This window comes from Nymphalis io, chromosome 4, assembly GCF_905147045.1.
Source record: "Nymphalis io chromosome 4, ilAglIoxx1.1, whole genome shotgun sequence".
In the NCBI taxonomy this organism is placed as follows: Eukaryota; Metazoa; Arthropoda; class Insecta; order Lepidoptera; family Nymphalidae; genus Nymphalis; species Nymphalis io.
In genome coordinates this window covers 2,912,661-2,937,708 of record NC_065891.1, presented here as the reverse complement: position 1 = coordinate 2,937,708, position 25,048 = coordinate 2,912,661, and the positions used below count along the sequence as shown (strand labels likewise).

The window sequence follows — 25,048 nt, the reverse complement described above, 5'->3', positions numbered from 1 at the left end:
TGGAACTACTACTAATACAGTACTACACCATAATAGTTAAAAATATATCTCATAGCTATAAACACGCTTTTAACTGTAGGTAGAACGCTGTCTGTAAATTGTAGGTAAGTAGTAAGGTATCCACGACACAAGCTTACTTAGTGTAGATGCCATCGGAAATACAATTATTATATCGTTACAGCAAACAACCCAGCTATTGTATTAAGTGTGTAATAACAACGACACAAATAAATTTAGCAACTCCTTTCTTTATCGCACTTCCAAAAAATGGAATTCTTTACCAGCTCACATGTTCCCCTCCTCTTACAACCCCGGTTCCTTCAAGCGAGGCGTGAAGAGGCATCTTGCGGGCCGGCAAGGCGGGGACGGCTAGTACAGTTCTTCCCGACTGTACCGGCCGTCGTTGCGTTTAGACTTACCATTAAGTGGAGTAGAGTCCTTTGCCTTCCCGGCAAATATAAAAAAAAAATGCTTATATTTTGCTGTAAAATAAACTATTTTGATTTTTTTGATAGCTACTTCTGTATGCTAGTTTATGGTTATTAAGTTATAAACCACAAAATATAGGTCACAAAAAATATATTACCCAACTCGTAAACATCTATTAACATGACATGTTCAGTGTTCGTCTAACAAAATTATTTTGTATATTAGAACATTTTTTATATAATTTGTATAAACCATCCGTACACCGTTAATATCATCATCAGTTCTGTTTTTGGTTTGGGTGATAACTACTCAGACGGGGTTACCCTGGTCTCACAATCATAGCATTAGCGTCACAATAGGTGTAGCCCCCAAGTCGCATCAATAATGTTTCATATCAGACCTGCAAAATGGACTATCTAAAACTAAGTGGTCACAACCTAAAACAACAATAAACATAAGATGTTATGTTCCCTGTCCACTGGCTCACTCACCCTTTAAGTTGGAATACAGCAATACCTAAATAAATATACTTATTCTTAGGAATCAAACGAATACTATTAAAATAATAAACCGTACTCTCTTCAGTTAAATAAAAATATTCTTTATTACAGAATTAAATTGAATGTTAAGCCAGTATCGGTTCGGAATATAGATTCCGACAAGAGTCCGACGAGTGACTCAGTCGTAACTTTTCTCAAATGAAATACACCGTCTTCTAAATTTTTACGTAAGCTTATAAAAATATGAATACGATAACGAATATATATGTCCGCATATATACTGTTAAATGTTCAATCAACTTATTTTAAATTAAATCATCGCATGTAACGCACTGGAACCAATGTTTTACAACATGTTACCGCAGCATTATTCATATCGCTGTTTTTAATTAAGAAGCGGTTTATATAAATTTGGTCGAATTACATCCCGAACTTTGTAATTACAACCGGTTTCACATCGGGTTTATGTAATTTTTGCCCACGTCTCGGTCGGGTTGCATTTAATGGTTTCGGTGGAAAATTATAAATGTAATTAGATTCTGGTTTTATAACAAAACAAGAGTTCGAAGCAAAGTGAATGCTGATCATTTTAATAATTCAATTAGTAATTTTGTATATATTACATTGATGCAAATAATATGTTTATATCGAAATATATAAAAATAATATTTCACATATTTCACGCTCACTAAAGGTGAGGTGAATAATTTTAGTCTCTAAGACTATTTTCAGTCGATAGCGTTTACTGAGCAAAATAGAATAGACATTTACATTACGGGTACCACAACAGTTAGTATAGGAAGACAAACTGCCGACAAATTAATAGTATTAAGCAAACTTTTTTATTCCATGAAAAGTCAAAGTCGAGAGAGGCGAACATTTTCAAAAGTATTGTCTATTAACTGTTCAGATAAGTGGAAGTAACGAAACTTATTTGAATGAAACTTAAAACAGTCATAGCTTATACTATACGACACTATATATAACGTGAGAATATTGTGACGGGTGAACTTTGGACCACCAAGAGAACAAATAAATCTATTACTAACTTCAAGTAAAGACTAGACACTCAGCGGTGCTGCTGAAGGATTTCAAGCGTTAGTGATATTGCTCATCCTAAACCAAACACTGATATTTGCTTGGATAAGATTAGTGGAAGATGACGCTGATCTATTTTTTTAAGACTCAGTAACTGCTGTTACTGTCCTTATAACAACAGACGTCAGACAAGAGAAAGACAAAACAGGAATATGTAAGAAAGTTATTGTTCAACACATTACAGTTTCAAGGTCATTATCTGCCACAACGAAACAGGGAAAAAAGGACAAATAATATAAATTGTACCTCGGAAAATAAAATTCAAGCACGCACAATAGAAAAAAGCATATTTGTAGATTAGAATCATATAAAGAATAACTAATAATTTATCTGTTTCACAATTGATCAATTATCACGTATATTTGACATTGACGAATGATCAAATGATATAAGCATTCATTCATTAATAAGGGTTATTTCAATTCATGAATGAATAAATGAATGAATGTTACATATATTACAGTTCTAGCTTGCTGACGATGAGCGACCAAGCGAAGCGAAAGCAACCACAAGAGGGAATCAAATGTTAAGCTAACAGCTATACCTGTGTGACCGAGCGAGATAATTACAACGGTTTTGTTGTAGTTTTCGGTTTGAGCAGTGTAATATATATATATAATGCGAGCATTTAATTTGTAGTCTATGTACAATAAGCGCATCCATATGTATTTAATATGTGTTATTATAATTTATTAATCTTTGATAAAAAAAATTAAACACCCGATATGGCCCAGTGGTAAGAACGCGTAAATCTTAACCGAGGATCGTGGGTTCAAATTCGGGCATGCACCACTGAATTTTCATGTGATTAATTTGTGATTTTAATTCATCTCGTGCTTTACGGTGAGGAAACCTGCATGTGTATAATTTCATTGAAATTCTGCCACATGTGTATTCCACCAATCCGCACTGGAGCAGCGTGGTGGAATAAGCTCCAAACCTTCTTCTTAAAAAGGGAGAGGAGGCCTTTAGCCCAGCGGTGGGACATTCACAGGCTGTTACGGTTAAGTTTCAACATATATATCAGTAACTTTTAGTTTAAGTTTTCCGCTAAAAGCTCATTTATGCGTTTTATCCACATGATGTGGATTGTATCTATGCGGAACTCACGGGCGCCGAATGCGCCATAAAACCCACTAAAAAACCCGCTCTGTAACGTGGGGGTGCGTCAAGGGATCGCTGGTGCATATTACCGAAACGCTGCGACTGTTGGCCTCACCTCAGCGGGCCTCCAATTCCTTGGCGGGTTTCCGGGATACATTATATCAGTGCATATACTCTTACTTAAATACTAATGAAGTAAGTAAATTAAAAAAGATCTGTATTGTATAACGTATTGTTATTGATTGTTCCTAAAGTAATTGGTATGAGTAAAGTATCAGGCTCTAAATGTCCCACTGTTGGGTTGAGGCCTCCTCTCCTCTTAAGAAGAAGATTTTGGAACTGCTCCAATAAATGTTGGTGACGTACATATAGCATATTTTCATAACATATATGCAGGTTTCCTCACGATGTTTACGTCCACTTCAGAGCAAAAAATGAGTTAGAGGTACGAATAACGCATAAAAATTCCTTGGCTTTGCCGGGTTTGAACCCACAATATTCGATTAAAATATTTGTCTTGTAACGACTAGACACTAAGCGTATTTGTTTTCCTTTATTTTTCAGAACATAGCTTTAGTGAATTCGAATTGTTGAAATTGGAATTCAATTCACGAATATTTTAATGTATTTTCCTCCTTCCTCGATGCAATTGCTAAATCAATGAAACTTTCATATTATGATAGTCTTTAGTTTTACGGCGTACATAGGCTCTTTAATAATTTTATATATTGGATATTTTTTGGGCGCTTTCCAAGCTATCACTGCCAAAAGTATAATAGTATATGACAACTTTGTATGAAACGTTTTTAGACCGCCACAGCATATTATATCTTTGAAAACAACGATTAGAGTAAATAATACATTTTTATTTAATAATCATACATTTGTTATGTTAGTGTCGAAAGAGAAGCTACTGAGTTTCTTGTCGGTTCTTCTCAGAACAATCTACATTCTTAACTTTTAATTGAATAAAGTTTTTTTTTATTTAATTAATGAAATTGGAAAAATAAACAACAGATTAAGTTAATTTCATATATCAGACATTAATATTCCTTATCAAAATAATATTTATTAATTTTAAATGTTTTCTGTAAATAAAAATTATTATTAATTACGTGATTTCGAGGTGCCCATTTCTATTCATCCTAATACGGACTGTATTTGTAGACTTATCCACTAAGATATCGCGAGTACAGAACTTACTACGATAGAAATCTTATACGAATATAATAATAATAATAAATAAATGGTCGTTGATAACTTCAATATTTACGTGTGTATAATAAAAAGCAAAAAATAATAAACTTATCTACATAGCAATAAATAACACTAAACCAATCTATATTTTTGACGTAATAAAGAATTTAGTGCAAAACATTATTTCATGCTGCATTGGCAAGGAGCTCGTTGTATAAACCGCCGCTTGGCATCGTTCCGATATTCCCGAACATAAATTTGTAGGACATCTGGCCCAGGTGACTTGTACGTTGGCAACACAGCTGATACTGAATGGAGTTGGTTTATGTTTTTGAAAAAAAGAATGCGTATTTGAATGACGTCATAAAACCGAATGCATCAGAAAATATAACAATTTTAGACATAATTATTAAATATATGCGTCATCCTTTGAATTTTTTAAATTACTTTTTAGTAAATTTATACTTTATAATTATTTATAAATGTTCATTTAAACTGTCTTCGTTCTAAAGTTTCATATTGGTATAATAATTAACTTAGATTATTCGAATTAGCTCATGGGAATGCCTCTAGTTCTATTTTTATTTTATAGTGCTAAATTTCGCTTAAAAAATCACAAAAATATCAATTTACAAATAAATGATATAACAATATGTAGGATATTGTTATAATAAAAGGTAATAATCAGATGTCTAAGTGGAGATCGCCCAGTGTTTTGATATATGGATACTAAGCAAATATCACTTGGTTCACACATTTGATTTTTATTAACTTAGGAAAGGAAGGCCAGATACAAAAAATATCAGCCTGTAAACCAAATTTTAATCCAATTTTTTGTTCTGAGATTTATTATCAATTTATTTTGTTTTATGTATTACACAATTATTATGTTTGCGTTTGTTTAACTTACCACAGTATACGTTTAAATCTCACCGAATTGAAATAATTAATCCAAAAGATACGAGAGCTTTTAAATAAATACTAATTTATATAATATTTTCACATGATTGAAGCCAATCGCGCTGTATCGATAATTTATCGGGAATGGTTTGGATATTGTACAAGTACATACATATATAGTGACCCCGTATATGTATGCTATAATATGTGTTATATTTGCAAAAAAAAGTTTTTAAACATTTAACTTCGGCTATCAATCTTAACAATATTAAATTGGTCGATATTTATAATACACCGATTAGAATATATATGAAACATTCTTTGTTTTTAAATTTTAATACATATTTAGCATCCAATATTCACGGCGTCAAGTCAAGATCCATATTACAAATCCTAGTAAAAAATGGGGCGACTGTGAAGGAGAAAGGTGTCGGGAGGTTAAGACGTGCATACTATCCTAAATCCATGTACATGTTGCTGAGATAATAATAACTTTAATTCATTTTTAAATATAATATTTATTTATACATAATGTTAGGAAAAAATTGCAATAGAGTAATATCTTCCAGACAAACCTTTAGAAAAAAAATTGGTAAGTACGTAGTCCGATGGGAAGGCAATCCGATAGGAGTGTAGAAAGATCAGGGGAAAGACGAAACTCTTTATTTGCTGTCAGAGACAAAAGGGTGTAACATAACCAACTGAGAATATCCTGACAGGAAAAAAGAACAACATTTATTAAAGCGCGGAATTTGATAATTCACAGCGATGTAAGCTGATATCTTTAACTTCTAAACCACAGTGACATTTTTTTTTTATTCTTGACTAATTGATATTAAGATATTATCATTACAACTGAACATTTTCACTTGATTTTATACGCTGTATTCGTATAATTAAAGAACGACGTTTGAAATATAATATATATACATATACATATTTCAAGATGAATTAAAGTTTGTATTTTTTTTTATTGCTTAGTGTCGAACTTGTACGAATAAAACTATAATTATTTTAATTAAAAAAATCGTATTCGCTCATAAACATCAGACTGATGTCATCATTTTACAATTAATCAAGCTTCAATCACAAAAAAAAAAGAATTTACTAATGGTGTTGAGTAGTCACTAAAAGGCTTTAAAAATTGCTGACTTAAGGCAAGGTCAATTTCCCACTCGTAACTTGAATAATAAGTATGAATTTCTTGTTCAAAACTGCTTAGTTCGTTACGATCTAAATATGTAATTAAAACATTAAGGGAGTTTTATATTTCAAATATGCCAGTGATAAAAATATTATCAATTTCATTTGACTAATATTAAGTTGTTGCTATTAATTTTCTCTAGTTCAAAAAAAGAATACCGCTATATAGCGAAAATTAATATATTGTTGAAAAAGCATTATATTGTTAAAAATATATATAAGTATTATGTTGTTAAAAAACAATATAAGTATTATATTGTTTTTCTTCATATTGTTGTATTTTTGTATTTCCCCCCAGTTAAGCGTTAAGCTTATGTTAAGAGTGGGGATTACACAAAACCTGATAATGTTTTTTCACCTTTATGTCGCTAGAAATGTATCTACCGTTTATTTTTAGCGTTTAAATATTGAAATATTTATAATAATGCTGTTCCTTGGCAAAATATTTAATGTCCTACTGATCGATTTTGACACTTCAATCATTCTAAAGGGGAACGATTAGTTTCCCGTAGTTAGTTGTAAGTGCTCGAGTATGTGCACAAGCACAGATTAACTGACTTTTCCCTCAATCTCTTAATTCTGTGCGATAGCAATTTAACAAACGCATTAAGTAATAATAAAATATTACCTGAACATTAATATCTATTTTTACAAATATTAAATACAAAAATTAGTATGTTTGTTACGTTTTTAGGTCTTAACTAATCAAGCGAACATCGTGATTTTTTGCATATACGCTGTCGTATAGAAAAGGACACAGGGAAACGCGAGCGAAGCCGCAGGTGGAATCTAGTTCATATATAGCATTTAAATAAAAAATGTACAGAATACTATTACCTTATTAAATATGTATATTAATTTGACACTTAAAAAGATTACCTGTCGGATGTAGTTGGGTTGACGCCAAAATTGATATTCAATTATTCTTAAAAAGCTATCGAGTAATTGGGGACACTGTATCTGTGATACTGCAAGTCTATGTGATTAAAACCATTTATTGTATACAATTTAACATTTTTGTAACGATTTAATTGTACATATTAGAGGTACATAAATACAATTTATTTGACATAAATATATTAAGATATAAATACAAAAATTGCATATTATAATAACTATTGTATATAATATAAGATATACCGCAATATTTGAAGATGAAATTCTTCAACCAATGCGTCTTACCTGCCATGACATACTGTGCCGAAACGTGGACACTAACTGCGGTAAGTCCACTAAGCCAAAAGTTCAAAGTCGCTCAGCGTGCAATGGAGCGAGCTATGCTCGGAGTATCTTTGAAGGATAAGATCAGAAATGAGATTATCTGGAAAAAAAACGAAGTCACCGACGTAGCTTGCAAAAGTAGTAGGCTGAAGGGGCAGTTGGCTGGTCACGTATATCGTAGGACTGATGTCCGTTGGAGCAGACGAATCCAAGAGTGGCGACCGCGGACCGGCAAACACAGAATAGGGCGCCCTCCAGCCAGGTGAACTGTTGACCTTAAGATGGTGGCGGGCAACGACTGGATGCGGAAGGCGGAAGACCGGGAACTTTGGCACACCTTGGGAGAGGCCTATGTTCAGTAGTGGACGATGATTGGCTGTTGATTGATTGATTAATTGATAATATAAGATATGACCTACTCACTCGTTTTAGTCGCGTTAATCGTTATAGCTCCGCCCCTGTGTATCGTTATTTATAGTCTTTCTTCCTTTCTTAATAAATGAGCTATGAAATATATTGTCAAAGCGCACTGGTTATTCCTAAGATTGTCGCGATCAAATAATCTTTTCAGATCCATAAATTAATAAGTACAGATTAAAAATGAATTCGATATCTAGCATGAAATTATTTCATTATTTCCATAAAACTAACAGAGTTTTAAGTCTCCCCAGTACTATAAAACCTCTATTAAGCTTGCTTTTATCGCCCACAATAATAGAACATTTTACTGTCTATCCCTTTTTATTGCTGATGGCATATAAACACTTGAATACTGTCTACGTGTGGGATTCGTAAAATAAATGGTCGCGTCTCACCATTAGAATTCTGATGAACGAACAAAAGATTTAAATGTGATTATTTAGTTTTAACCGTTCTCAAGTTGGAATTACTTTACTGACTATAACTTACTTATTTTTAATAGATTTTTTAATAATGTACTTTTTTATTTATAATTTATTAACTCTAAAAGGGCAGGGCAGACTTTTATACGGTATAAAATTATTATTATAAGTGAAAATTGGAACTAATTTTCAATACTGATATTTCAAAAGTTATGAACTCGATATCCTTTCGTCCTATTTCTAAAGAAATCTTCAAGCAGAAAACTATAAGTGGGCTATTTCATTCGTTAAATATAAAATACATAAAATGTGCTGCATAGAAAATGTTCCGATAGTTCTCTATCCATCTGACTGCATGATCAAACTTGAGTTCTATAGATCAAATTTTTAAAGGAGTTTTTATTAAATGTCATTTTATTTATTTCTATGAGTTTGGTATCTTTTAAATTTGCTCACGTAAGCGTGAGATAATCAATCGATTTTTCAATTGATATGTACATAACAGGCTTATAATGTTACGTCATCATCATCATCATCACCCTTTTCGCGTCCACTGCTGGACATAGGTCTCTCCAATGGCACGCCACTGAGCTCAATTTTCAGCTCTTAATCTCCAACCGCTGCCAGCCATGTTATGTTATGTATATAGGTGGTATTAATGGAAAAACGGTTATCTTTTCCCAAAAAGAAACATGTTATTAAAAATAGATTTTTAACATATTAATTACATAACTAGCAAATAATATTTTGTTAAAACAAGCAGAGTCATCTAAGAATAGCAAAACAAGATAACGCAGTTTATCTATATAAAATGCAAACAGCACATTCTCACTCTCATAACCAGTGGGGCTGAAATCCGACCCAATCAAAGCGAGATCACATTAAGTTTAATATCTGCGCGATTTTCCTAAACACGGATATATACAATTGTAACCTCCTCAACTACAGATTGCTAATGGGAATTACTGGACAAGAGAATCCAATGTTTTACATTCACTACAAGCTAACTTTTACAATAACGACACAAAAATTGTAAGCAATCGTAATAAATAAAGATGACACAATACATAGATATATTTTTTATAGAATAGGAAGGCGGACAGGCATATGGGCCAACGCCCAAAGACATTGCCATTGTGAGACATGTTAACCATCGCTTACATCACCAATGAGCCACCAACCTTGGGAACTAAGATATTATGTCCCTTGTGCCTGTAATCACACTCTTCAAACCGAAACACAACAATACCGAGTACTGCGGTTTTGCGGTAGAATATCTGATGAGTAGGTGGTACCTACCCAGACGAGCTTGCACAAAGCTCTTCCACCAGTATATTTATTGCTAATAGCAATGTTTTTACGAGGTATTCGAGTGCATTTCATTCTATTTCAATAAACAGTATCCGCTGCATATTTAAGGGTAGCAAGCGCAAGGCAAGTCTGCATTTAGATGAGAATATGAAATAGTCGCCAATAAATATTAAATGATACTACGGCAGACGTCTCGCTATGGCAGCTGTTAGGCGAATAAATAATCAGTCAATGTCTCCTTACATTTTCAAACATAATTATAGCATTGAATTATGGATTTAATGATTAATAATATATATTGTTATTTATTTTTTTTAATTTATAAACAGCACACAGGCAAAATATGGATGTGGTGATGATAATGTGAAAATCATGATAAGTGTTACCCATTACTCATATACATTGGTACTATGAGAAGTATTAACATTATGTCGAGCCGTTAATGCTCTGCCAAAGATGAGATCTAAAATATGTCTAAAATGTGTCTTCTTTTGTTTGCAATTACAATGTAGCTCGCTTTTATCTTTTATAACAAAGAGATACAAATCAATGATATGTAGGTGAAACCTTACTAAACTTGCACGAAGTATTACCCCTAGTAAAAAATACTTATCTATTTTTATCTTACCCCTTCGTAAAATACAGATCATACACTTGTTTCGTCAGAGAAACGTGGTAAGGCAAGCTCAAACACTTCTCCTATACAATGAGAGGAGGACTTTGGCCAGCATTGGGACACTTATGGACTATTACTTTCCTCTAGAGGGTTTATTAAGTTAGCATATTTCGACCACAAGATTTGCAAGCCAACAAAAGTTACGCATTCATACAGATATCTACTACGTGAAAACTGAATCAAAAACTGGGAAACTCAAAAAGTATATCCCTAATTAAACACTAACATAGTTGAGTACAACAGGCGGTCTTATAGCTATTTTGTCATCTCTTCTGCTAACCTAATCTCTGAAAGTAATTTAAATATAGAATATATTGATTTTTCAAAGATAGACTTACAAAAATAAATAAACAGATGTTAAGAAATATTAATATTTTTTTATTTTAGACGTTGTACCGGTAACTTAATATTAAAATCACTTCGTATCTAGTCATAAATCAAATTTCGTTCTATTTTCTAAACTCATATCCAAAATAAAAACCCTTTTATTAATACATTAATTAAATGAAAAATCTAATCCATTATAACAATACAAAGTATGTTGTTATATGTATACGTGATGTGGGTCCCTTCGGTGGAATAAAGATCTTTTCACACAAAAAACTAATGGAACAGTGATTCAAGCGACCAGGAGAAAAATCTTCCCTCTTTCGTCGTCAGCTCTTCAACGAGTGATTGATTCGTTTTTAACTAAAAGGTTATTTATCAAGCTGAGCATCTCCGATTCTTGTTCACGAGAGACGATAACTAGAGAATTAAGATTACATAGAGCTTGATCTAAATTATGAGATATTTCTTTGTCTAAGTTATGCTAATATATTATTATATTTTATATATTATTTTATTTAGTTATATTATACTTATTTTTTTATACAGCTTTATATTTTACAATTTTTAAAAATACACTTAATATTATTGTATTTTTATAGATAAGAATTTGTTGTGTTGTGAACTGGCAAATGGAGCAACCAATGCTTAGTGGTCAAAAATGCCTATAGCCGTGGTGCTGTAAGAATTATGAACCAATCATTATATTATCCAATGCGCCACCAACCTTAGAACGATAGGTTAGTACTGTATAGTGGTAGAATAAGTGATCAATGTATGGTATTACCCAGAAGAGATTCTACCACCACGTGATTCAGTTAATTAAACAAGTTTTTAGTGCAGCTGATATTTATCAAGACACAGTATAAGATAACTAATTATATCTCTAACAAACTTTTCATTTTCAACAAACGCTTAGTTATTTGGATGAAACTCTTAAAATCTCAACTTCAACTTTCAACTTCGCTCAACTAAGAGTCGAGTGAAGTTAATTTTCTATCGAACTCAATTTCGATAGCGAATAGTGGACCAATATATTTCGGCGAGATACGTGCCATACCGACTTCTTTGACTAACTTGTTCAGACTGCACGGTTCTAATATTGCAACTAGTAAAACTACATGATTCGATGAACAAAGTTCCCAACGGACGCGTGTAGAACAAACTAGTTTCGTGTCAGCGATACTTTGAAGTTGAGTCTGAGGTGGACAAAACTATGTCACGAATGTTAAGTGTTTCATAACTAGTGGTATGCTATCTATGCTAACTTACTCACTCGCGAATTTATTTCCAAATCAGAAAACGAGAAAAAAAAAAGAATTTGGAATATCTTACAATATTACGATACGTAGATACAAACTGTGGTTGAGTCAAAGTTTTTGAAATTTTCATACACAATAGAAGAACAGGGATAATATATAAAAATGGTAAAAGGATGTCAATGTTTTTTTTTATTTAAATAAAAAACTTAAATTAATAATAATCAATCTTTATCGATTACATCTAATCAAAAAACGTAGCACTAAAGCACATTATAATTATATAATATGTTTACCGCACTTTGTTTTAGGGTAAATAATTATCAAATTGAGATTTTCTCTGTAAATAGGCAAAATGTACACTGATTTATTACAACGCTTAAATATATCATTATGTATGCTATCTTAAAGCTGAGTTCACATGTTGGCTGATCTAACAAGAATTCATCAAAATAATATGCAAAGTGTTAAATATATTCACCGCTAATAATTTATTATTATTTACTTGGCAAAATGTGGTATCTACTAACTATATTACAACTGCTTCGCAATAGAATTCACATGTCGAACCAATGGTAGCGTTATACTTACTAATATTATAAATAGGAAAGTGAGTTTGTTTGTTTGTTATGCTGTCACGCCTTAACTACTCGACCGATCAACATATATGGTTGTATACACATTTTTAAGGGTACAAAAAAGTACATGGGGTACCTAGCACTTGACACCCTCCTTACAGGCTGCGGGAAATAGTTTGTAATAATGTTTTATAATTACAATTCAAAAGTGGCTAGATAAGAGCTTACTTGAACAACGTGTATATTTAGATAAAATGTGTTTAATGTAATAAGTTATATACTTAAATTATCTTTTTAATTATGTGACCGAGAGTCGTGAGTTTTTTATATACGGTTAATAATAATATATATAAATTAATAATGATATTATTAAATAATCGAAAGTTTTTTTTTAGTTATTCGGACCCTTGGCATGAAAATGACTGAAAGATATTAAAAAATATATACGAGTTTTTAGACGCCACAGCATACTTTCAAGTATATTTTTTGTACTAAACAATTACCAATCAAAATTTTAGCATTCTTAGAGTATATTTCATTCAGTATCAAAACATCGCAGCGGAAAATACTCGTAGCGATATATACACTCGCAGAAAATTCTCATCAATCTTCGATTGATTCGATTCGATTAATTTATTTGTATTGTAATTTAGTTGTGTTGTACTAACAGACAACACTGTGAAAATGCAATTTACTTACCAATTACATGAAGCACGAACTTGTAATTCCGTGTCGGTGATACTTTGAAGTCGACTCTGCAGCGGTAGAGGGCGCGGTCAGTGGGTACAACATCTCGGATGCGTAAAGCGGAGTGCGGTGTAGCGTGCCACCTCGCACGACCTGCGAGTGACGCATCCGCCCAATGCGCTGAAGGTCCCTTTTCACGACCATCGTAACTGTAAACAGTATTATTTTATTATTTTATTTTAAATAATTATATAGACTATCAATACCCTTAATAAAAGATATATATTTGATTACTATTAACGTTTCTGTTCTTTAACAATTTTTTTTTATTTACAATAGGAGGTGTACGAGCAAACAGGCCATCTGATTATAAGTGGTCACCATATCCTATAGACATTGTAAGAAACATTAACTATATAAGTAAGGATACTTTCACTAATTATGAGCTATTAACCTTAGGAACTAGGAAGTTACTTGTATGCACCTTGTGGCGGTAATTACACTATCTCACTCACCCCTCAAGCTGGAACACAACAATATTTAAATATTTTTGATTAGCTATATGGTATGGTGATGAGTGGACGGTGTCTACCCAGACGGGCTTGCAGAAAGCCCTTCCACCAAGTAAAAGAACATTATTATAGATTTGGCAACACATATATTATATTATTTCGTAACATTTTATGGACTGTTCTAGATTAACACAAAAACTACAAAACCAACTTCCCTAAATTGATCTATATTATGTTTCCCTTTGTTCGACCTAAAAAATTTCAGACAAAAATGGACTATGTCATATTATTATTGGTTGCATATTTCTATCAAAACACAGAAAAATACGTTAGGCGTGTCATAAAATGTTTTACCACAGTAACGAACTTGTATCTACTGGAATTATGTTACTAGAAAATATTTTTATTTTCAATTTTGCATCTGTGACTTGGGATGGATGGAATTTCATATGTAACGTCTATGTATATATTTATATATATATATATAAAGTTATTATATTTCAAATTTTGTGTCTGTTATAAAGATTACACATTTATTGCAATTGTAAATTGTAAAAAGTTATCTATCATAATACTACTAGAGTAAAATAAAATAACAATAGAAATATTTGATCTGGAGCTTTAAAAAGTAATAGAGCTTTTAGCAGTTAATAAAATAATTAAATAAATATTACATTGTTGCTAAGTTTGACAATTTCACCACAATAACCTCGTAAGTTAATATAACGGAATTTATTTTAATAGTTCACTAAAGGAAGTCACAGTTTATGCTAAATTACAAATAAATTTTAAGTAATATATACATTTTAATGTATTTAATATAAAGTCTGCGAGTTATGCTGAAATTGTAATTAATTGTTAAGAAAATTAGCTTATTATTCATATCTTATTATTTTAAAAAACATTGTAAATAAAAATCATAATTTAATAAAGAAATAAATATATAAAATATTTACTTAATGTTGTTATATTAAATTGATATAAGCTTTGTCTTAATAAAAAGATTAAATGATTTTCACTTTAGAAATCAGAAATCGTTTATGAGACGAAAGCGGTCAGTAACTTCCATTTTAATTAGGCTATTGTATATAAATGTTTGATTAATATAAGAACCATCTTTTCAGACACAGATACAAAATATATAAACAGAAAACAACATTTTCGTTTTAAAAATACGTACGTAACGCTAGAAAACTTAAGGTTCTCTCTAAGTTGGTATTTTTATTTATTTCTGCTATATAAATCGCCAATAAATGTTTATCTAAAAGATTGTCGGAAGTTTGTATTGAAAACATCATATTCCAATATTTATTTTTATTTGACTCAACGACGACTTATTCAAACTAACAAAAGATCAAAAGGAAATGGCAATTGCTAGGTAACCTATATTTTCTTTGAATGAAACTCAATACAATCTAAGATAAATTCGAATCGAAACGAAAGCCTTGTTAGAAATCTCAACGGACAAAGCAACTCCGACATCTTTGAAAGCATTTTCTTTGGGTTAAAACAAACAATAGTTATGGCTCTATATCCTTAAACGGAATGGCATCTGTAATAAAATTTAATGAAATAAAAAGTTAATAGAAACTCGTTTTTATAAAACTGAATTTAATCTTATTTTTGTATTTTAGCGTTGAAATTTATTTATCTATATATAAAATATAACTGACTGACATATCGATGCACAACCCAAACTAATAAGGGGCTAGTATCATGAAAATTTAAATATGGTATCTAAACACTAAGGAAAGATTTTTGAAAATTTAACCCCTAGGGTGAAAAAATTAAGGGGATTAGTGATCCCTTTAATTTTTTAAGAAAGAGCAATGAAAATTTTGCATTTCTGAAGTATGACGCAAGCGAAGCCGTTGCTAAAGGGTTAGTATTTAATAAGCTATGAATATAGGGTAGGGCGGTTTAAGAAATTCAGCTATACTAAGAGATGCGCTTAAGAAAATCCTACTACTACTACATAACGACCTACAACCTGCTATGGCAATTCAAACAGTTGAGATTTACCGTACGTTCTGTGCATAATTATCCAGAAACATTTATAAACCTCAAAAGATACCTTGGAAATTCGTATGAAGGCTTGCTTCGAAATGAAAACGTTTTACTCATAAATATTTCATAACTAAGCGAGCTTAAGGCGCCGTCCTTACTCCTACCCAGTTCTTTGTATAGCTCGTAATGTAATGCTGTCACATTGAGATAAACTGATGGTCATAATAGTGCGGAAATTTATACTACACATTTTATAATATCACCCGAAAAATATCGTGACAGGTTTTTTATAATCATACAATAACATCGTCTTTTAAATTGTGTAGGCTTATTATAATCGATTCAGGTAAATGTCATATAAAGTACCTTTATTTGACATTTACTTGAATTGAATTCTAGTTCTATGCACTTTTCATAAGCAAGAAAATTAATAAATTGAGTTCACCGTTAAATGAAATAGCAATTACTATTACTATGTGATATTGTAGATATTAGATATATATATTTTTTTAATTTTTAATTATGATCAAGCCTTAGGAATTACCATTTATTTTTCTTTTAGTTGTAAATTTTCTACTGTCACAATAGTATATTTAAATACAATTTTTGGGGTGAAAATAAATTTATTTAGATAATAAATAATGTTTAATAAGTGACGAATTAATTTCATTTACAAAAAAAAAATTAATACCTTTCTCTTTATACAATAAAAAAAATGAGTCAATTCACCATGAAAAAATATCTTTTATATACAAAAAAACCGAACAGTCTTCTGATTTGTAGTCAGCTTATATTTTATAGATTAATTATTATCACTGACATACGCCAGCAAATGAAGAAGACTTACTTCCGTCACCCGACGCGGTTGTGCTAAATGCACAAATCTGACCACATGTTATTTCACAAAAAAAAGAATACAATAAACTGCGCTTTGCACCGCTTTAATATTTTTGTGAAATACATGATGTAGTTTACATACAGCGTTGAGGACAATAAAGGTGAGTCCGATACGGTATGTTTGGTGACCTATTGAATTTTACTGAAAATACAGACGCTGCGGTCGCTAGTACGCTTCTGAACAATTTGTTGCTTTTGTCGCATACATTTCCTTTGGAGTTATAAATATATGTACTTAAATTGTTTATACTGTACAAATTCGCAGCTTCACCCGCTTGGAACAATAATAATGCTTTTGATATCAATAATTATTTAAACTATAAAGAAACTTTGATAGTGAAATGTGGACCCTTTGACTGCAATGCAAAAGTTTGATTATCGAAGTTTCGATGTATTGCTCGTATTAACGAATATTTTCATCACTGACTTCATAAGTAATGAAACGTAAGGAGACATTATAAATTGAATTTCCAAATACCTCTTATGATATTAATTTTAAACATTGTGTTTAAAAATCGACATACTCACCTGTACATTTTCAACTACAAAATTTAGTCCTATGTCATTTCAAGCTAAAGCTAACTTTGAATTAATAAAATTAATAAAAATCGATTCAGTGGCGTATGCCTGAAAGCTTTATTACAAGATTACAGATAGATACAAAGTTACTTTCACATTTATAATATCTAATATTATTAGTAAATATAAAAAACAGTGATATATATCCTCTGCAAGAAATCTAACTACAAGCCTTGAAAAGTAAAGTTACTTTACCTATATTTACCTAGCTAAAAATAATGTTGTAATATAATAATGAGCTTAAAGCTAAAACATTATGATGGTACAGTGAAAATTATTACAAAACTTTAACGGCTTAGTACATCTATTGAATGTATAAATAAGTCATCCGTAAAGCCGAAACTAGTAGTTATTTACAAAAGCATCATCAATCAAAATCGATGGAGCCAGAGTAATGCCCAATACCCAATATTATATAAATTCGTCATAATCCGTCATTGCTACGTGTGTATTACCAAGATATGAACTGGAAAGGTTTTCACGGTTGTATCGTATTTGATTTAACAGCTACATGCAATTTGATTGAAAGTGGATTGATCAATATCAAAAAGATTTTAGCACAACGCGATATGAGTATCAATGCAGTTGTAGTATATAAATGACGATATTTATTTAATTAAAATAACTATAATATATTGAAAGTTAAATAATATATAGTATGTAAATAAATTTAAATAATGTCTTTAAAAGTACGTAGATTCTGTCAAGAATTACCAAAATAATAATAATAATAAAAAAAGGCAATCGCATAGTAATTTTTTATCGATGTTTATGTTAGTAATAATGTCCTCCAGACCGGTTTCGGTGACGGCGGCCAATTTCAAGAGATATCAGCCAACCGCAGGATATAGCACTATAGTGCACATGTGTGTGCGCAAACACAGGTGCACTCTCTATTCCCTAACTCTCATAATCCGAAGGGACGGCAATCCGACACGACCGGAAGGAGTTCAGGCAGGCTTTCCGAGGCACGGGAGTGCACACACTTCCAATTTCCAGATTCTGGGCTGCAACTGAGAATTTTCTGACAGAAAAACCCAATAACTTTTTGTTGGCCCGACCTGGGAATTGAACCCAGGAACTCCGGGTCTGCGGCCTTACATTAAGCCACTAGACCAAGGAGGCAGTCAGTAATGTTAGTATTAATGTAATGTAATGTTATTAACCATAACCCAATATATCAATCTTGAAAATCATCATACCATGCCCTTTCTTAAGTACTAATACATATAAACTAGTAAAGACAATTAACAACAATTTAAGTGTTTAGTCAATACATTATTTTAAATTGAACAATTTTTGTATTGAACTTGAACAATTGATTTTTTTTAAATATCAAAATTAAAGATCAAACTTTATTTTTTAAATGAATTTCAGCATCCTCTAACGGGATGGGTTATAGCGTTAAATAATTAATCAGCTCAATTGACAAGCTAGTTCTTGATCGGAAACCGCGTCTTCAGTAACTTGAGAAAGGACGTATGTACTTTGGCTAGGTGGAGTGACGATATATTATATACATATATATGGTATGATATATGAATTTGTGAAAGTGAAACATGTCCTATGTCATTTCAAGCTCAAGCTAACTTTGAACCAAAATTAATAAAAAGCGCGTTCAGTGGCAGGCTTGGGAAAATTCTAGCAGTAAATGGTTGATGACTTATAGTAATTACGTATATTTTGTATGATATCATACGAAAGAGTCCAAACCGGCGATTTTGACTCCGATTTTTATTTTTTCCGCCTACATTGATATGTACTGCTAAATTTTTAGCCTCGATATCGATAGTAAAGTCCACAACGATTAATCTTGTTAAAAATATTTCATACAGATTGATAGGGTCCAATTTTTTACAAAAAAATATTCATTTTCATCATTCAGTTTTATTCACATTTGTAATATTGACCTTTTTTTTTTTGACGTATATACTTGTGATGATATGAATCTAAAAATATATATATATCATAGCACTATTCAATATTTCAAAGTACATAATCTCATCTTTTCCTCTTGATATTTATTATTAAACAACATTTAAGCATTGAACGTTAAGAAAAATTGTTTTCTTCTTTCGTTTATTTAAATTTCCCTTGGCATTCATTCTCGTAAAAAATTGTATGGGTGTTTAACCTTATCAAGAGGAAGCCGAGGGCATTGAAAATTTTTATTCGATTTGGATTACATTTCTTTAGGTTTATTGAATCTGAAATTTCCCATTGAAATTTCAACGCTGTCTCAATATTATTTGTTAAATTGTCTATTATTTGTTTATAATAATACATAATTTATGATTTCAAAACGACTGGGACAAATAAAAGATTTTTATACAATTAATATGAAATAAAGCACTTATCAGATTAATATCGACATAATGTTGTTAATTGATATTTTTGTTTGTGAATTTTGCTTTATTCATTTGTGAAACTCAAAACACTACATTAATCTCTAGAGTAGATAGAAAACAGTTAATTGCAGATATTTGCTTAACAACGTATGATTTCAGTATTTAACGATTGCTATAATCACACGGCCCGAGACACAAAGAGGCGATAATGAGCGTATTGGTAACATAACTAAAGTTAAGGTGCGTACATACTTTTGGGGTACAATTGCGATGACTTTAAATATTATATTTAGAATTGGGCATTTAGTTTTTTTTTTAATTTGTAATAGGTATACAGACTGGCAAATGGACAGATGGTTAGTGGTCACCATCGCCCATAGCTAGTGGCAATGTAAGAAATATTAATCTCCCCTAACATGACCAATACACCACCAACCTTGAACACTAAGAGATTATATAACTTGCGACTATATAACTACAGGCACAAGGGACATACCATCACTCACCTTTCAGACCAGAACACAACAATATACTAACAATAAATATTACTTTTAGGCGGTATATGATCATACATACATTTAGGTGGGTGGAAACTACACAGACGGGCTTGCACAAAACGCTACCACAAAGTAAATTGTATAGTATGTACGTCTATTACCTCGTAGAGTTGTACTACAGTTTTCTGCTAAGGCCTATATAGTCAAATGTAACAAGATTCAGTTTCTAGTTTAAATTATTTATTCTAACTATATATATTAACAATGCTAATATTGCATGCAATTTATGCATGGAATTCAATTTACACTTACTATAAATAATAATAACAATGATACTATTCAACTGGGGCTTATCACTTCTCTGGAATTGAACTTCCTCAGATTTTATGCTTGTTCGCTTAAATATTGCAATACCCTTACGAATATAATAGTCAACTCGATTTTGCTTAGTGCTAGTGTGTTCACTTCCTTAGTCGCAAGGGATTAGAGAGATTCTAACGTTAATATGCAATGTGAATATGCGATTCGAATATTATAAGCGGAGCTAGAATAAATGATCACGACTGTGTAATCTTCGTTGTTATCACAAATATAATTATGATGATTATAACAAATGATAAATAAAGTAGCAAAATTAATACAGTTCCGTAATCCGTCCGTAACAGCCTGTGAATGTCCCACTGCTGGGCTAAAGGCCTCCTCTCCTCTTTTTGAGGAGAAGGTTTGGAGCTTATTCCACCACGCTGCTCCAATGCGGGTTGGTGGAATACCTTCTCCTAATACAGTTCGCCGAAGATTATTTTAAAACGAAATTGTCTTAATAAAACTCTAATAATCTTTTTTTTTCGGGTATAAAAGGGAAAATTATTTATCAAATGTCAGAAAAATTCTTCATAGTAATTATTTTTACATCATAATAGGTAAGCAATTATAAAATATTTTAGTGTTCCAAAATTTTGTATTAAATATTAAAATTACTTTATAATACAAAGTCAAAAATTAAAATATTTCTACCGTGAAGAAATGTTTGACTAAAATGTTTTCCCACATTTTATTAAACAGCTAACCACCACTATATTACTTGTATAGTTAAATTTGTGCCAGTATGGCGAGTTAGACAAAGTAATGAAACCGACTGTCAGTAAAATAGTTATTTTCTTGGATAACACCGGCCTCCTTCTAGATATACTGGTGGCAAAATTGTATAAGAGTATTGTGGGATGTTGGCCTAACATGAAATAAGCACGTAAGCACAAAAAAGTATGTGAAAACTTAGCAGTGCTTGACATGTTTATAACACACAGTCTTCGTTTAAAATCCACATTAATATAGAAGGTTTTTTTATATCCCAAAAGTCAGAATAATTTTCAAGTAAAAGTCATAAAACAGTGACTTTATAAAAAAATCAACGTGATCGAAAACATGGGCGCGATATACGCGTAAAATAAAAATATAAGCAATCACAAAGTCAAATCATTTATAAAGGGCACAGGAAAATACATTTTTCCTCGAACTCGTAAATTCAGCCTATATTTTAGAAGTCAAATTAGATTCACCGTAACATGGAGTCGTGTTCCGTTTAAAAATTCAAAAGCTTAACACCCACGTTACTCTTAAGGCTCTGTAGATACTTCCGATATTTCTCCGATTATTTAAATTATTTAAATTTATTTACATAATAAAAAAAAAACGGTTATTTTTTACTGTCGACTATCGCCCATATATAATAAATTTCGTTAATAAAAAATAAAATAAAACTGCAGATTAAAATATATAAATCCATTATTCAAGTAATATTAATTTGATACATCAAAACAAATGTGGTGAGACTAATATTACATCACTGAATGGGTCTGTATAATACATGCGCGGTTGAGCAATTTATAAAATATGCACACACTGTTAGAATGTGATTTAGCCATAAACCCTTGTGTCATGGGATGAATATAATAATATATCCTGTGAATAATGTATATTATATCACGGGATTACTTTATGAGGTTATGCCAAAATTGCAATTTTAATTATTGTGATTAATATATTAGTAAATGGTTAACTTACTAAAATCAATAAAAAAAATTAAATATTTTTTTACAATGTAATTTAATAATATGTATTTATTTATTAAGAAATAATTCTAAAAATGAAGTATCGTAAGATTTTAATTCACGTGGAGTATTTTTTGTTGAGTTTACAAACTTCCTTCAGTTTCGAGAACGCTAAACAATGGCAAATTTACTAATTTTATTTTAATCTAATTTGGAATTGGTTACCAAAATCGCAATAGATGACCAATAAGCGTTCAGTATTTCGACAGCTTATTAATTCTGACTTTGACAAGCGTTTCAGAAACTAGATAACTATCTTGTCATCTGTGGTGGATTGCTGAATAGGCTGAGTAGGCTTGAGTCGAGGGTGGCTGATTGGAGCAGCAACAAAAGTACAAAACATTTTTTTGTTATATTAAAAAAAAAAAAACTTTCAGAAATGGTTGATTAGTACAGTTTAGTGTCTTGATTAAATATCTGAGTCGATTTTTCAAACTGATTTCTTTGTCCATGTTATGTTTTTTTAATCTGCTTTGTTGGTCGAAACTCACTTATATAATTAATATATATATTTTTGCAAATATGTGATTTGTGATTTCGTGAATTGTAGAACGTAGCTGAACTTGTAGTAGCTCCGTTTTATTTTGTTTTTGAATAGGTATTAGCTTAAACAAATATTAATGGTTTTAACCAAGCTTAATAACAAAGGATTATATTGCAAAGCATCTTATTATTTTCTCTTTTAAAAGAGACACTGTTAAAAGGATGTGAAGAGCGGCTATTAAATTTTCAAAGTCACGTTTGTCATATAAGTGGTTGGTACATTTTTGATGTGTCAACTTAGGTACATAGTAAGAGTTCTTTGCAAAGATAACCCGGCTCGAGGCTGGTTTTATCTACTTATAACTATTGCTACATATTATAATAGGGAATTGTACCAAAGCTTATCCTATACTGAATACGTTCTGTTGACTAAGCGTTGTACCTATTTATAACATTTATAATATTAAAAAAAAACATTAGGCATAAACTTTACTTTAGATCTACAGGAAAATGGATGATATTTAAATGTATAAATTTGTAGTGTAGACTATTGATGGCACACGTATAAACCTTAGTGGTTTTTTACCTGCTATCATTATGTTAAATATTGTTCTGTTGTTTTAAATGGTAAATAAATACTAAATAATTAATAATTCGAAAGATAAATTACAACAAAAATGGCGCTAGTCGCCAATAGGAGTACATGAAGTCGCTCCCAAATAAAATAGAAATATAAGTTCTTCAAAATTGTGTTATTTTTAGAGTAGACAAACTGACAAGAGGGTCACCTGAGGGTAAGTGGTCACTGCCCACAGACTTTGGAATTGTAAGATATATCAATCATCACTTACATCACCAATCCACCTAACTTGGGAACTAAGATTTTGTATTTATTTTGGATCACTCACCCTTCATATAATATTTCACCATTCAATAATACCCAGTATTTCTGTTTTACTGTAGAATATCTGATGAGTGGGTGACACATACTCAGACAGACTTGCACAAAACACAAAGGTTGCAACAAGGCACCAAGTGAAAGGGCGTTAATGAAAACCGTTGCATTAATCTCCAATCGAGATATAATAGAGTTATCCGCCTTTGTGTAAAACTTTTATATTGCATTATTTGATGATGATGATTTGATTTTATTCACACACAGATCTAATTTTAATCAAGATATTTATTAAATAGCAGATTTTTCTAATCATGATGACAGTCGCAAGTCAGAATCGGTCTCTAGTGAATGAAAATAAAAAAACAAAGTGGAGACATGAAAGTATAACGAATAATTTTCATTTCAGCAGAGCAACAGAAAAGCCTGAATTGAGGTTTTAATAAAGACCGCTTTAAGGACGGCAACAAATTTGACGATTGACCTTCTTAGCTGAGTAATCTCGTCCCCGTAAACCAAAAACTGGCGTAAATCTTTGCTAAGCCAAATTACACTTTGTAGCATTACGTTACGACTCGTTTCTGATAAGCTGTAGGTAGGGACAGTATAATATCAGGTGAGCTTATCTTTTTCTTAATTAAGAAAATGTGGTTTTATTTTTTACCTTTGAATCAGAAATTATTTCCAATTACTGACAATAACAACGTTGGATTTTTCTTTTTTCGTATTTGCAGATACAACTGTAATTTATACACGCGCTACTAAATAAAGTTAAATAACTGTGTTTGTAGACAAACGAGTTTAGTTATTAATCAGAGTTGACTCAAAAATACAAATATAACAGCCCTGACAGTTTATATGTAACGGTTAAACATGGTGGGGTAACATTAGATGTTTATTTTTTATACTAAAAATAGATTGACAATTGAGCCACGTGATAGCATGTGGTCAACACTGACCATAGATAAAAATATTAATCATTTCTAATGGATGATTAATATAGCCAATGCGCCACCGACCATATTTGGAAATTTTCTACCTTTACAACAAATCTTTGCTGACGTCATCTGACGCTCGAAATCTCAGTTAGTCCCGTGTACCGAGCGCTAAGATGTTTAAAAATCAAAAAACGAACGAATTTATTTTCAAAACAAAATGTATCTTTATAAAATATTGGTGTGTTAAAAATTACCTGTATATGGGTACGTCGTTTTTATACCAGACGACTAGGAGAAGAGCGTCGGGTGGCTGTGGCGAACGCGTGTCGCAAGGCAAGGTGGCGTCGCCTCCCGACACAGCTGACAAATTGACCGCGTCCAGAGACTCCGCCCCTACACTGGAACCTGGACGCAGACCTGTTGATGAAATATTACGTGGTCATATCTGCTTT

At 31.4% G+C, this 25,048-nt stretch overlaps 1 protein-coding gene across 1 annotated transcript in view; it reads right to left on the bottom strand.

Moving 5' to 3' along the window:
* Positions 1-25,048, bottom strand: part of LOC126781892 (nephrin-like) — a 133,432-nt gene that overhangs the window by 40,967 nt on the left and 67,417 nt on the right. The window contains exons 3-4 of the mRNA XM_050507013.1: positions 24,851-25,013; positions 13,345-13,541 (exon numbers count right to left, since the gene is read on the bottom strand). Of these exons, the coding sequence (XP_050362970.1) occupies positions 13,345-13,541; positions 24,851-25,013 (360 nt within the window). The remainder of the gene's footprint in view (positions 1-13,344; positions 13,542-24,850; positions 25,014-25,048) is intronic.